General features: G+C 42.3%; 1 protein-coding gene across 24 annotated transcripts in view; it reads left to right on the top strand.

The window, feature by feature from the left end:
• Positions 1-6,937, top strand: part of myo18ab (myosin XVIIIA b) — a 104,957-nt gene extending 98,020 nt beyond the window's left edge. For 17 of the 24 annotated variants that reach the window (XM_040194098.2, XM_078098733.1, XM_078098728.1 and 14 more), the window contains 3 exons: positions 512-634; positions 1,800-3,290; positions 4,498-6,937. In XM_040194098.2, coding sequence (XP_040050032.2) covers positions 512-634; positions 1,800-3,282 — 1,606 coding nt within the window. In that variant the 3' untranslated portion in view covers positions 3,283-3,290; positions 4,498-6,937. The remainder of the gene's footprint in view (positions 1-511; positions 635-1,799; positions 3,291-4,497) is intronic. The other 7 variants (XM_078098774.1, XM_078098784.1, XM_078098737.1 and 4 more) reach the window with 2 other exon arrangements.
• The last annotated feature ends 7,850 nt before the right edge of the window (positions 6,938-14,787 follow it).

A 14,787-nucleotide genomic window follows, 5' to 3' on the forward strand; every position in this document is an offset into this window, starting at 1 on the left:
TTGTACCACAGCAGTGTTGGGCAAATCTATAACCTGTTCCTACAATGCAAGCTCTACTGCGGGCTGTGGTCTCTGTCATGGTGCTACTACGGCTCTGAGGGCTTTTGGGAGAGTAAAGGTAGGATGTTTGTCGAATGCCTGAGTGCTAGAGACGCAGGACCAATAGTAACAGCCTGCAGTGTGGTGTTCACGTCTTACAACCTCTCGTGGGCATGTTTGTGTTCTTACTGAGGCCTTTAGAGCATGTGCTGTCTTTTATCCAGTAGAAATGTCACAATCTTTTATTGCTCTCACGCTAACAGCTTGTTCTGCATTCTCTGCTACAGAGAACTGCAGGAACATTTGTACCAGTCTCCACTTTCCTTTCACACCAACATTTCTTTTACCCTTTTCTCCTCTGTGAATGGCCCCATCTTACCTTTTCTCTTATTTTTGTATCCGAACCCATCTTTGCCATCTTGTCGCTCCTCTGCTTCCTCTGACTGTTTTTCCTGTCTCTGATTCTTACCAGTCAGGGGGATTCAGACACAGACTCTGAGGTGGAGGATCGTGTGGATGGGGTGAAGTCCTGGTTGTCTAAAAGCAAAGGTTCCACCAAGAACCTGTCAGACGACGGCAGCCTCAAGAGCTCCAGGTCAGTACAAAGGCAGCAACCATAAAGGCTGGCGCATGCTTCTGCGTCTGCGTCGTTGCGTCGACACACTCGTTTCAATTCATGGTTCTAAAGTCTTGCGTGTGTTGCAGAGCAATTCACCTCCAGAACAACAGGTGGAGTAACGTGTGTTTGTCGAATACAACCTAGAGAGTCACGTCTATTTATTTATTTATTTGTTTATTTATTTATCATAGACTTTATTGCCCCGTGCATCACCACTGCTGCTTTTCATCGCGGACACATTTGTCCCGTGTTTTGCTCCACAACTTTGTTCCCCTCGACCGGCAAACCAACGTTTGCGGAGATCTCCCTCCTTCAATCAGAGGCCATCCGCGCGTCCTTATAGTCCGCCAATGACGGGTTGTAGAAGCGGTCATATTTACGCATTTCTTCCGACAAAAAGTTCTTCAATCTGATCCGTTCTCTCGTAAACATTCTTCGTTTTAATAATGGCGGTATCGGGCTATGAAAACGGAAATGTAAGACTCCGTAAAGGATGTAGTTAGCAGACCAATCACAGCCTTGTGTGCTGCGGGCGCGAAAAATGGGTCGACGCACGCAAGGATGCAGGGAGGTGTGAAAAGGCACGCAAGGGACACGCAAGGGGGTCTTGAGGGGGCTGCTTTTACTTAAATGTATTCTCAGGCCGCTGACATTATTGTTGCCTGGTCTTTGGAGAGGTTTTTTTTCCTTAAAACAAAGCACCTCTATGGTAAATTTACATGCCCAATGGGGAGCCGATTGATAATTGAATGTGTCTGTCCGCTGACAGCTTCAATTGCCCCAGATTTGTCTCCTTACCAGAAGATTTAACTTCCCACACCGAGCTAAGCCACTATCCACATTAGCCAAAATATTCAGATGCATTTAAAGTGGGTTTGTAAGGAATTTAACTCATTATTTCTTTTGTTTATTTCATTACGGTGGCCTTCATCTGGGTTTGGTAGGGTATGAAATGTCTTAACATTTCAATGTAGGAAAAAACCCATGTCATTCTTTCTATTGCTTTAATGTACATTATTCTGCTAAATATCATGACATTTCTGTTTCGACTTGCCATTCTTTTGTTTCTTATCCTCTTCCTTTTCTCATCTCACTTCCCACTGTCTTTATTCCTTTGTCCTACACTGTTGCTTCTTTCTAGATTTGCTGTAAATCTAGACGCAAAGGAAGGGAAAGAGTGGAAGGAGGGTAAGGAATGGAAAGAGGTAAAGAAAGACTGCAAAGAGGTAGACCCGAGCAGACCAATCTCAGTGATGAGCTCTCTCAGCTACAGAAAACGCTCCAACCTGGATTCCATGGGAGGCAAAGGAAATGCCCTCTTTAGTACCCTCAAGCAGAATGCAGAGGCAGAAGAGGCTCTGTGTCTCCATAAAGCTAAACCCAAAAACCCAGATCCTCAGCATGAAACCTACTCAATCAGCTCCAGGAGGAAGTCCCAGGCAGGGACTGACATGAATGACAGAGAATCTGTCATCTCACAGGCCTTCTCAGAGGCCAACAGCCGGGCCAGGAAAGGTATGGACAGCCGCTGGGCCGACTTTGACAAAGAATCCGTCATTTCATACACTGCACCTATCCAGGCCTCTACACGTCTTGGGTTAAGCCCGGAGAAGGATACCAAGTCAACCATCAGCTTAGGTCTGTCAAGCCCACTGGGACGCTACAGAAGCTCCTCGCGCTTAGATGAGGGCAGAGGCGGGCGGTCACTGTATGGCAGCAGTCCCAGTAGCCCTTGCTTTAGCAGACGGTCTGGGGGGCGCAGTCCAGGAAGTGTTAGCCGAGCTGATTCCCATATGTCGGTGGCACGCAGTTGCCGCCTTAGCGAGTTTGATGTTGATATGGATGATAGTCGTAGTGTGGCCTTCACCGAGAGGTCAGCGTACAGTCCTCACTCCACTGGCCGCAGCATCTCCATGCCACCGCCACAAGCCAGATCATCAACTGCTGATAATGACCCCGATGGGAATACCCAATTTGATATCAAACCAGTCAGTCATCGCAACTACCTTGACCCTGACCTGGAGAAAGCCATTAATGAGGTGCTTAGTTTCAAACCCATCAAATTTAAGCGGAGGGGCTCTGAAGACTCCGATAACGGAGAAACATCTAAAAATGACAAAGACGACATCAAAAGTATCCGAAATGGAGATGCTATTTGCCCTGTCAGCAGTATCAGACGCAGTGTATCTGCATTGGATTGCATGAGATCGTCCCGCAGCAGCAAGAGCAAGAGCAAGAAAAAGAAGAGAAGCCATAGCTCAGAGACTGACTCTTCAGGAAACGACCATCGACACAGTAGCAGCTCCAAGAGGAGGTTCAAGAAGTCCAAGAAGAAGTCCAAGAAGAGGGACCAATCGTCATCTTCCTCCTCGTCTTCCTCCTCTTCTTCTTCTTCAGACTCTGAGCCGGACTCTAAGTCAAGCTCCGGAGCGTCAACCATTTCCTACCGAAGCTCCAGTAGTGTGAAGAGGGCTCCGGAGCGAAAGGTGTCCACCCCCGAAAGCGAAGGAAAAGCTAGGACACCAAGTGAGAGCCAACCCGTTAACAAAAAGGATGACAAAAAGAGGAAGAAGAGGGTGGACAACCTGATGATGAAGTACCTGTACCGGCCGGACAGTGACTGAGGCAGGCAGTAGGTGGTTGCCTGAACTGGACTTACCCAGAAGATTGTTTTTCAAGCATGATGTGACCTAACCAAAAAAATATTTTTTTAACTCTTGGCATTCAGCACATTCAATGTTCTCCATGCTGTCTGACTGTTATCAGACATTAACACTTTGGTATTCTAATTCTAAGTGTCTTTGGCATGCTAACAGTAACAATGTGAGAGGATGAAATCACATCTATCACAGTGCTTTGCATTTTGTATTTTTTGGGATTGATTCAGTCCTGTAGTAACAATAATAACACAAAACCTTTTTGGATGTTAGTGTCGTGTCACATTGCAAGCGTGTTTCTACCCACTAGATATGAGTGCTAGTGCTAACCTCACAATGTGCACAGCCAGCTTAAGGGAGCTGCAACACAAGAACACAAAACAGAAGGACAAACCAAAAGCAAATTACCCTTTAAATATATGAGAAAATGAGAAACTTTCACGATTAGATTAACAGACACAGTGCAAGTGATAGTAGATGGATGTGAAGTACATCGCAATCCAAAACTCCCTAAAAACACACAACATGGTAAAGGGCGAATGCCAGGTGTGCTTCTATTGCCAATGACAACACAATTGCACTCTCCTGAGCTCTCAGTTTAGCTGACAAGTGGTGGAATCAAACATATTGGGTGTTTGGGCTTTTCTCGTGGCCCCTGGAGGCTTGTTTTGTTATGTAGTTCAATTTTTGTGAGGCCCTGATTCAGGACCACTACGTGTCACCTTCTCAAGCGGCTATCTCCCAGGGTTCCTGCTCAGAAGGCTGTGAGGAAAGTTGAAAAACAAAGGATGGCAGGCAATCTTCTTAACGATCTTCTCTGTGGGATAGAAACAATGTCACAAAAGAAACCTATAGACTTACTCGGAGCAAGAAAGAAATTCAACACTTTCAAAGTATCAATGCTACGCAGTCACACGTTGGTCTCATTCATAGTTTCTTTTGTTACGTTCCTTCTCCACCTGCCACTGTGGGCCATTAAGAAGATGGCCTTCCTAGGAAAAGTTTATATTCTGAGTACTTACCCTTTTTAAATGTAGCGTTTGTGTTGTGATGATGAGGAATTTTACATTTGCTTGTGTTTTGACATGTCAATTGTGTATTGGGCTCTGTTAAACATTGTACTGTTCTCTGCTCATGTTCTTGATAACAAAATCAGCTTTTACTTGTTCTCTTCTGGTCCAGCCCCCCCGGCCAGAGACCGTACCGCTTCGATAGATCAGATGAGGAGGAGGAAGAAGAAGTAAGAGAAGAAGGCGGTGCGACCCTGGACCCTCAGTACTCTTGAAACAAGTGTGACGACAGCAGGGACAGGTCTTATGAGACCACATCGGAGTTCTCGCTGGCAGCACCCGCTCACCTCATTACACCGTGACAGTTTTTCTTGCATGCAAAGTTGACCACAATTGTAGAGAGTTGGACACAACCCCACAATTAATGACTCATAACCCTGCAGGGAAACATGCTTCCAGCACTTCATCAGAGCTTCCTAATGCAGATCCACACAGAATTTGTCAAACTTCATCAGCGTTCTGTCACTCACCAGTCACGTCACACACACAAACACACACACATAGAAGCTCTGTTATTAACAACTGCAGCGGGTTGCATGCACGCAGCAGGTGCTTGGCTTGAGCAACCCCTTTGTACAGCTGTAACTGAGCCAAAGAACTTATGGTTGCAGTGATAATAGATTATTTCTCTCTTTATTTGTCTGTCTGTTCCTCGCTTCTTTACATGTAGTACACCACAAAAAGATGTTTTGCCATTGCCAAAAAGCCTTTGTCAAAGTGCGTGTGTGTGCACACTGCTTTACGTATTGCCAATTAATGCTGAGTCCTGACAAAAGTCCCATCCTTTTTTTTCTCCTTTTTTCTGCCACTTCGACCATTTAGAGACAAGTGACGTTTGAGTGTCAAGTGTTAACCCCTTTACAGCTGTGGCATTTCATGAGCTGCACGTCTTACACTGAGGCTTATTGTCTCTTCACTTGAACACCTGAAAAGATGTTCTGCTGCTTTTATCCCTAACAACCAAGCATTGTTCTCTATTTGAAGATTTTGCATTTAGATTACCTACGCAGAAGCCTTTGTTCAATTTTTGAATTTCCCTTGGTTTAACTACATTCTTTACTTTTAGTAAGGAAAACACTTTGGCTTTGTCCTTGGGCTTGTTTTTCACATGTTGCCTGTGTTTGTTTGATGTCTGATGTGCTTTCCCTTTCCCAGAGCAATTGAATTTGATTTGGGTATCACTCATATATACGGTATTCTGCATCAGCAAAAAGGAATAACTGGTGCTGTTCTATATTTCTCTTTTTGTCAACAAACCACACAAAGGGACCACAACCAGTAGTGTTTTTTTTACCTTTGGCAACAAAATTATCACTCAAAGGTCCACTTTCCGGACCTTTATTATCTCGGTCTTCATTGAATGGAGTTGTCATTGCTCTATAGCTAATCAGTTTCTACTGAAGACTATTAAGTCTTTAAACATGGTTTAGAAATATATCACTTGTTTCCATCCACAGTATCAAATCCAAAGCGTTGACACTTAACTTCTCTGGAGGCTTTGTGTGGATTATTAGTGCTACAACTTTAGCCTCGCTAACAGAGCAGGACATGCAGAAGGCCAGAGTACACTGACAATTTATCTATCCCACATATTTTCAATAAAAGTGACATATCTATCAGCCAATAGCACTATCAAGAGCATTTGCTGATTGTGAAACATGCAGGTAGATCCACTGAGTGCAGTGACTGTTTGATCTGATCTATGCTTGGATTCATCTCTTTTCGTGGGTGGTAATGATATTGTAAGAAAAGTGTAGAATATCACCAGCATCTCCAGCCTCATTGTCTTTGACCGTAACTTTGCTAACTGGACACACTACAGCCTATTCAACCAATACTGTGAAATCATGTGCAGTGTCTTTCAGGCATGTTTATTCGTCAAGTGTATTTTTATTTAACCCAATGATGCCTCGAAACCGCAAGAAAATAAGAACTTGCATTCTCACGGTTGCTTAAGTGTTACACCGTCTGGTCTCCGTCGGTGTACTGAGCAGCATTACGGTGTTATTGAAAGCCATTTAAAATACATGGCCTTTAGGGCTGAAAACTAATTGTAGACATTTCTTCTGTCATTGTCGGAGTAGTTGGGTGTTATTCTACTATACATGCTTTTTGTATACTCGTGTCTTCGTTTTTATTCTTTGCAGTCAGCACAAGTGTGGAAATGTTTTTTTTGACTTTATTGACCTTGATAAAAGTGTCTTGCTTCAACAGAATAAAAACAAAAGTGCGGGCATAATAATGCTGACTGCACAACGTATTTATATATAAATATGGTTGTGATTGATGCTAGCTTTGAAAATAGTTCATGTTTATTTTCTTTATTGAACAAATTGACCACTTGTTATACGTTTTGCATCACAGTTTAATATATTGTAAATAAATGGTGCCGATTGTCTTAGAATGCATTGAAGACTGCATTTGTCTGAATTTACATATTTGGCTGCTGTGTGTCTTGAGGTCATGTCTCTCCATTTACACCTACATATGAACTTTACATGTGCTTTTTTCTGAGATTTCCACACGTTATGCAGATAAAACCAAAAGTTAAACCGTGTTGTTTCCTGATTCAATGGTATTTTCATCTGCTGTGACAGGCCCGGTGAATGCCTTAAAGCAACAAAGTCCATTTCATTTATTTATGATTTCAATTCAGGGGAACAGTGAATATTATTCTCTCAAAGCTGGGCTATAAGAACTAATTGCTGAAACCAACACATTTAGCTGAAGGCAATAGGATATTTGTTGGAGGGATCCAATTTACAAAATTAGAAAATAATTCAGTCTAAGTAATAAATGCTGATAAATGATACACAAAAAGCTTACTTAAATTTAACGATTAGTATGGCCTTTGTGGTGTTACATCCATTTATTAAATTGTTGGTGGTGACTGAGATAACAGCCCATGAAATCATACTATGAATTCTATAGATATAAAGATAGTTTGAAAAAATTGTTCAAGTATTATTATTTGAAGGTCTGTGATAAAACGTCCATCCTGCATGAACATCCTCCACAAAGTCTCTGTCTCTACATTTGGACACACTACTTCCCGCTCCATTAAACATTGGCATCGGACGTAATCACACGTTGCAAAATCATCAAATATGGTTGTAATCCTTTGGCTAGTAAGCTACTTTGATATCAGAACCCTGGTATTCATGATGTGTCTTTTGAAAAAAATAAAAGGTACATGAACATGGCTGTAATACCACTAAGACAGATATATGTGAGTTGCCAGCATGTGTCACACCAACCTCTAAGGAGTGAAAGAACAGAGTCTGCTCAATTCAATTCATTTTATTTTGTATAGCCCAAAATCGCAAATTAGCCTCAGAGGGCTTTACAGTCTGTAGACATACAACATCCTCTGTCCTGAAACCCACCATCGGCACAGGAAAAACTCCCAAAAAAATGAAAAAACCCTTCCAAGAGGGAAAAAAGGGAAGAGAGCTCAGTGCTCCTCTGCATAGTTTGTGTATGCAACTCGAACATGCAGCATTACAGGCAGAGTAACTGAGTTCAAAATGACATTTTGACACCAGCAGCATGCTTTTGCATTTAAAGCTGCAGATATGTCTCTCTTTCGAATGTAGCATTGTCAATAAGAATGTCTGATGGCGAAAGTGCAGTGGCATCACACTGTGCTGCAAAATAACAGCACAAACTTTTGTTGGAGAGTGAGACACTGAAACCACTGTTTACACAGGTAGAGGGAAATGAGAAACTTGTCTTGAGTGTAACCCCTTGTTTACTCCAGTGAGCCAACAGCAGTAACTCTACAGCAGGCCTGTAACTGTACGTAAAACCTCCATGAATGGAGGCAGGAAACTTCACCAGGATTTACAGTAAATGGACTATACTTGTACGGCAATTTGAAGTATTCCGACACCTATAATCTCTTTTCACTACATGTCATCAACCATTCATAAACTGATGACAGCAGGTACCATACACAGGCCACCTGTCCTTCAGTCACCACATTCACATCATTCACACACAACTACGAGAACCATTTGGCATAAAGTGTCTTGCCAAGGACACTATAAGACAGCCGGAATAACACAGTAACACCCTGTTGCTTAAGGTGTGGACTTCATCAGATTTGACAACAGACTGTTGAAGCTTCATTTTAGCAGGGTCGTACTTGAATCGGGATCAAACTCACGAGTACGTTGTCATTTAAAATCTCTTCAGGACAGTGCAATTGACAGAATCATTTATTAATGACCTGCAATACTGAAAGTTTTTCATCTTTTTTAGACACAAGATTATCTAGCAGAAATCCTGAGGATACACTTCTCACACTAAAAAGTCCCTGTAAATCCCAGCTGTGTACTTAGAGTGAAGTGGTCCAGGTCCTTTTTAGCACTAACAGGGACACTTGCTACTGAACATAGAGTATTGATAGATAGATGTTCATGCTGCACCCTAATAAATAGACACGTTCATGTCGTTACCTATTCTGATTAAGAAACAAAAAAAAATTATAATGCCAGATCATCAAGGTTAACTTGTACTAAAAGATCTAGTTGAAATGTTATTTAGTAATTAATAAGTATCCACCTCCCTTGGACTTTTCTACATTTTGTTATGGTACAACCACACATTCAAATTTATTTTATTGCAATATTATGTGTTGACTGTCACAAAATAGTAAGTTTACGTGGATTTTAAGATGATCAACAAAATAATGTGTTCAGTGTGTATTCACCCCCTTTACTGTAAAACCCCTAACAAAGAGCTGGTGCAACCAGTCAACTTCACATAATTAGTAAATAGGGTCCATGTGTCTGCAATTTAATCTCTAAATGCACCTGTTCTGTGAAGTCCTCATTTGTTAGAGAACATTACTGAACAAAGAGCATCATGAAGACCAAGGAACGCAGGGATTTTGTAGCGAAGTATGGGTTAGGTTATAAAAAAATCTAATTTTACTGAGCACCATAAATCCATCATCAAAAAATAGAAAGAGTATGAAACATCCACAAACCTACCTAGAAAAGGCCATCCAGCCAAACTGACAAGCCGGACAGGGAGAACATGAATCGGAGAGGCCTCCAAGAGGCACATGGTAACTCTGGAGGAGCTGCAGAGATCCACAGCTGAGGTGGGAGAATCTACTATTAGCCGTGTATGTGTGGTTTTATTTCCTGTCTTATTTTATAGTTTTCTGCTTCTTGTCTCCCTGGGTAACTTCACTTCCTGCCTTGTCCTGTCATCGTCTGTGATTGTCTGATTGTTTCCACCTGTGTCCAATCACCTGCACCTTCCTAGTGTATTTAAGCTGTGTGTGTCTCCTGTCACTGGTCGTTGATTGTCGTCCTGGATGTTCTTTGTCCCTGTCTTTTGTCCTGGATGTTCCTTGTTCCTGCCTGCCTTTTTCCCCCCGGTTTGTGTGTGTGTGTGTGTTTTTGCCCGTTGGCCTCTTACTTTGTTGGAGTTTTGACTATTAAAGTCGCTTTTGTTTAAAGTCTGCGTTTGAGTCCTGCCTCCCCACACAACCCTGACAGTGTACTCCATAAATCTGGCCTTTATGGAGCCGTGGCATTCTTGCAGCTGTTGAAAGTAAACCATAAGAAACCCAGTTTTGAGGTGTCCTGAAAACATCTGAGTCTGTGCAGTCCAAGCACGCCCAAAGATCCTCTACCGCCTCACTGCTTCACTTCTTGAATTCCATCACCATAGGTTTGCAAAGCTCAAGTCTGCCTGTATGCAGGAATCAGATGGCCCATTACGGATCATTTTTTTGAAAATCAAAATTATAATCTAAGCAAGCTCCTTCATAGTTCGGTAAAGTTGGCAAGATATTCACAGATTCAGACTTTATAAAAGGTTTGACGAGAATGTCCAGTAATTCGACAGAAGAAATAAGAAAAGTCCCTGAAAACAGAAAACAGAATTAAAAACGACAACAATATAAAACAAAGAGCACTGACACACCGAGAGACCATCTGCAGCGCTATCTTGGTACGATACCAAAATGAAACGCTATGGGGAATGGAAACCCAGCACTGCCCATAACCCTGAGTACACCGTCCAACAGTAATGGTATATGGTGGTGATAGCATTGTACTGTGGGGATGCTTCTCTTCAGCAAGTTCAAGGAAACTAGGCAGGATTGAGGGAAAGATGGATGAAGCCAACTACAAGGCAATCCTTCAAGAAAACCCGATGCAGTCTGCAACTCCTCTTCAATGGACAATGATCCTAAACATTCGTCTGGATCTACCGTGGAATGCCTTAGATCAAAGGATGTTTGTGTTTTCAAATGGCCCACTCAAAGCCCAGATCCCAATCCAATTGAGAATCTAGAGCAAGACTCAATCAAATCTGATTGAGCTTCAGCTTTTTGCCAAGAAGAATGGACAAACATTCCCATCTCTAGATCTGCAAAGCAGGTAGAAATACCAACCATACCAAAAGACAGCCAAGTATTGACCCAGAGTATATTTTTTGCACCTGCATGTGTGTTGATCAAATAGGAAAAATGTATATTTAAGTCTATTTGAATACTAGTTTGTAACAGTTGGAAAAGGCCAATTTTCCAGACAATTGGAAAGGCCAAGGAGTATGATGTTTAAAGTGTTTGCACAAGATTCAATGCAATTAAAAATGGTATTTGTTTGCCAGCCATAAAAATACATACATATGACTGGACACGCTGTCAACCTTAAAACTATCTTCTTGTGAGGGTGTTACAAACAAACAAAATGTCAGAGAGCCTATGAATGTCATCTGTTCAATATGAATCCTTAAACATCCAGTGTAGAGCAGTACATTCATAACCTAAGCACGGTGGGTATGTGTCTGCTGGTGAACCTGCATGCGTGTGTAGACTTTCATTAGGAGCTCAAAGTGTCCTTGATGGACAGCAGAGTGAGACCAAAGATGTAATCTGTCTTTTCTGATCAATATTCAATCTAATATTTTGAGTTGCGGGAGGAATGTTTTCTGTATTTTGACTTTAGAGAGGCGAGAAGGTCCTTCAGATAGTGCATCTGGGAATTATTTACAGCGCTTCACTTTTCCCACATTGTTATGTTACAGCCTTATACCAAAATGGATTAAATTCAGTTTTCCATCACTTCTACACAAATTTCCTGTATTCACAGCTTTTGGTCAATCCTTTGTTGAAGCACCTTTGGCAGCAATTACAGCCTCCTGAGTATGATGCTAAACGCTTGAAACACCTATTTCTGGGCATTTTCTCCCATTCTTTTTTGCAGAACCTGTCAAATTCCATCAGGTTGGTTGGTGGAGAACCTTCTTCAGATCTCTCCAGAGATGTACAATCAGGTTCAAGCCACTTCTTTGTGGTCTTCGCTTCGGGTTGTTAAAAGATGAACCGTCGCCCCAGTCTAAGGTCCAGGAGCAGGTTCTCATTGAGGGGTGATGTGTCTGTAACTTCCCTGCATTCATCTTTCCCTCAATCCTGACTAGTCTCCCAGTCCCTCCCTCTGAACATCCCCACAGCATGATGCTGCCACCAGGTGATGTAAAGCGCCTGGTTCCGTCCAGACATGACGCTTGCTAATCAGGCCAAAGAGTTGAATCTTTCTTTCATCAGACCAAGGAATTTTGTTTCTCATGGTCTGAGAGTAGGCAGCACGGTGGCGTGGTGGTTAGCACTGTTGCCTCACAGCAAGAAGGTCCTGGGTTCGATTCCACCCAGTGGCCTTTCTGTGTGGAGTCTGCATGTTCTCCCCGTGTCTGCGTGGGTTCTCTCCGGGTTCTCCGGCTTCCTCCCACAGTCCAAAGACATGCTCTGGGGATCAGGTTAATTGGTGACTCTAAATTGCCCGTAGATGTGTGAATGTGAGTATGAATGGTTGTATGTCTCTGTGTTGCCCTGCGATTGGCTGGCGACCAATCCAGGGTGTACCCTGTCTATCGCCCGAAGTTGGCTGGGATGGACTCCAGCCCCCCCGCGACCCTGTGTGCAGGATAAGCGGTTTGACGATGGATGGATGGTCTGAGAGTAGGCAGCACGGTGGCGCACACTGTCGCCTCACAGCAAGAAGGTCCTGCGTTCGACTCCGCCCAGTGGCCTTTCTGTGTGGAGTCTGCATGGTCTGCGTGAGTTCATTCCGGTTTCTCTGGCTTCCTCCCACAGTCCAGGTTAATTGGGGACTCTAAATCGCCTGTAGTTGTGTGAATGTGAGTGTGAATGGTTGTATGTCTCTGTGATTGGCTGGCGACCAATCCAGGCTGTACCCAGTCTATCGCCCGAAGTTAGCTCGGATTGACTCCAGCCCCCCTGCGACCCTGTGTGCATAAGCGGTTTGCAGATGGTCTGACAGTCCTTCATGTACCTTTTGCCAAACTCCAGGCGAGCAGTCATGTGCTTTTTACCAAGGAGTGTCTTTCCTGTCTGGCCACTCGACCATAGAGGCCTGATTTGTTGAGTGCTGCTTGACTATTGTACGTCCCGATGTACGTCTGATGGTTGTCCTTCTGGAAGGTTCTCCTCTTTTCATAGAGCAACGCTGGAGCTCTGTCAGAATGACCATCGGTTTCTTGGTCACCTCCCTAACTAAAGCCCTTCTCTTCCCATGACTCAGTTTGGCTGGGTGGCCAACTCTAGGAAGAGTCCTGGTAGTTCCAAACCTCTGCCATTTCCGGATGGTGGAGGCCATTGTGCCCATTGAGACATTCAATGCTGCAGAAATATTTCTGTACCCATCGCCAGATCTGTGCCTCTATACAATTTCTCTGAGGTCTACAGAAAATTCCTTGAACTTCATGATATACCTGATATAGACAGGTGTGTGCCTTTCTAAATCCTGTTCAATCAACTGAATGTAGAAGGGTGGACTCTAATCAAGTTGTGGAAACATCAAGGATGATCAGTGTAAACAGGATGCACCTGAGTTCAATTGTGAGTGTCATGGCAAAAGCTATGTATAATTATGTACGCTATATTCTAGTTCTTTATTCTTAATAGATCTGCAACAATTTCCCCAAAAACTTTTTAACTTGTGCGTAGAATTTTGAGGGAAAAATTAATGTGATTCATTTTGGAATAGGGCTGTAACACAACAAAATGTAGCGCTGTGACTACTTTACAGATGCACTGTATTAACATGAGAAAGATATTTTTACACTGCAGCTGCATCAATCGTGTTTAGGGTGGTCACTACATGTGAATCAGGTGAAAAACATGAACCAATAGATATCAGTGTAGAACTTCCCCAATTGGTTACTAACATCAGCCATTTATTTTAGTATTGTATGTTTTGGGTTAGGGATGATGAATATACCAATCTCAAAATTGGCCACCTCATGAAAACCCATATTGAGTTTGTAGGTCTACTATATTGAAAATGACTATTGTACGTCCCGATGTACGTCTGCACACCAGGACCGTAGTTACAATGGATCTGTGAAAGCTGTAACTCCTCATTTTTAATTAATTTCTATTTCACTTATTTCCAAATCCATTTTAACATGTTAAAAAACAGTTGAAGTTCAAGCCTGCATTATTCCTCAACAAAATTCTCATCTGAGACTTAACAGTAACTCTTTTTGGTAGCACCTTCTGCTAGTTTGAAAATCCATTTTTGTCCAACAGGAAGAAACCCGGTTGATCAAACTATGCCGACTAAGTTTTATTTTTTCTACTGCTGATATGCTACTGGCCATTCACATTTATAACATAGAACATTATAGATTAGCAAAGCAACAGTCACAGATGTGTTGAACCTTACGCCTTTCTGATGGCTAAACTAATAGAGCTAGCGACAAACATTAGAAGCGGATTCTAGAGTTCTAAAAGCTGTAAGTTAGTCAGCTTTAGTTGGCTCTAGGGGGGATATTTGAAATCTTGAGGTCCAAAGCTTAAACTTACCTCATGCTAGTCATTTTGTGTTAATTAATTCTACACCTTAAAAATATCCAACAATACAGAGAATAGGAGCTTCCCGATTGATTAAGGCAGTTTGTGGAATTCTAACACGTTTATATATTTGATGTCACATTTACAAAACATCGCATTTATGCTGGACCAATTTCAAGCAGTTTATACACACCATCTAGTAATTAGGATTGTTGCAATGTAGCCGTAGAGGTGGTAAGAATGAATAAAGAAAGTTCATAATTAATGAGGAAAAAAACATGACATCCATAGAGACAAGTTCATCTAAATGTACTAGCATCTGGCTCATAAATTCCAATAAATATTAAATGATTAATAGAGGAATAATCCACTTGTGTACTTTGAAATTAATTAAACATTATTGTCAGCCAATAGCAAATTATATTCTCTAACATAGTTAAAGTGCATAGGGGTTGGGAGGTTGGGCTCATGTAGTTTTCTCTTCATGGGTCAAATATGTTTTGCTCTTCATCTGCAGCTCCCTGCCTTTTGCAGTCCCACTGACAAGGAAAAATCCAGCAGGAA

The sequence above is a fragment of the Gasterosteus aculeatus genome, chromosome 1, assembly GCF_964276395.1.
Source record: "Gasterosteus aculeatus chromosome 1, fGasAcu3.hap1.1, whole genome shotgun sequence".
NCBI lineage: Eukaryota > Metazoa > Chordata > Actinopteri > Perciformes > Gasterosteidae > Gasterosteus > Gasterosteus aculeatus.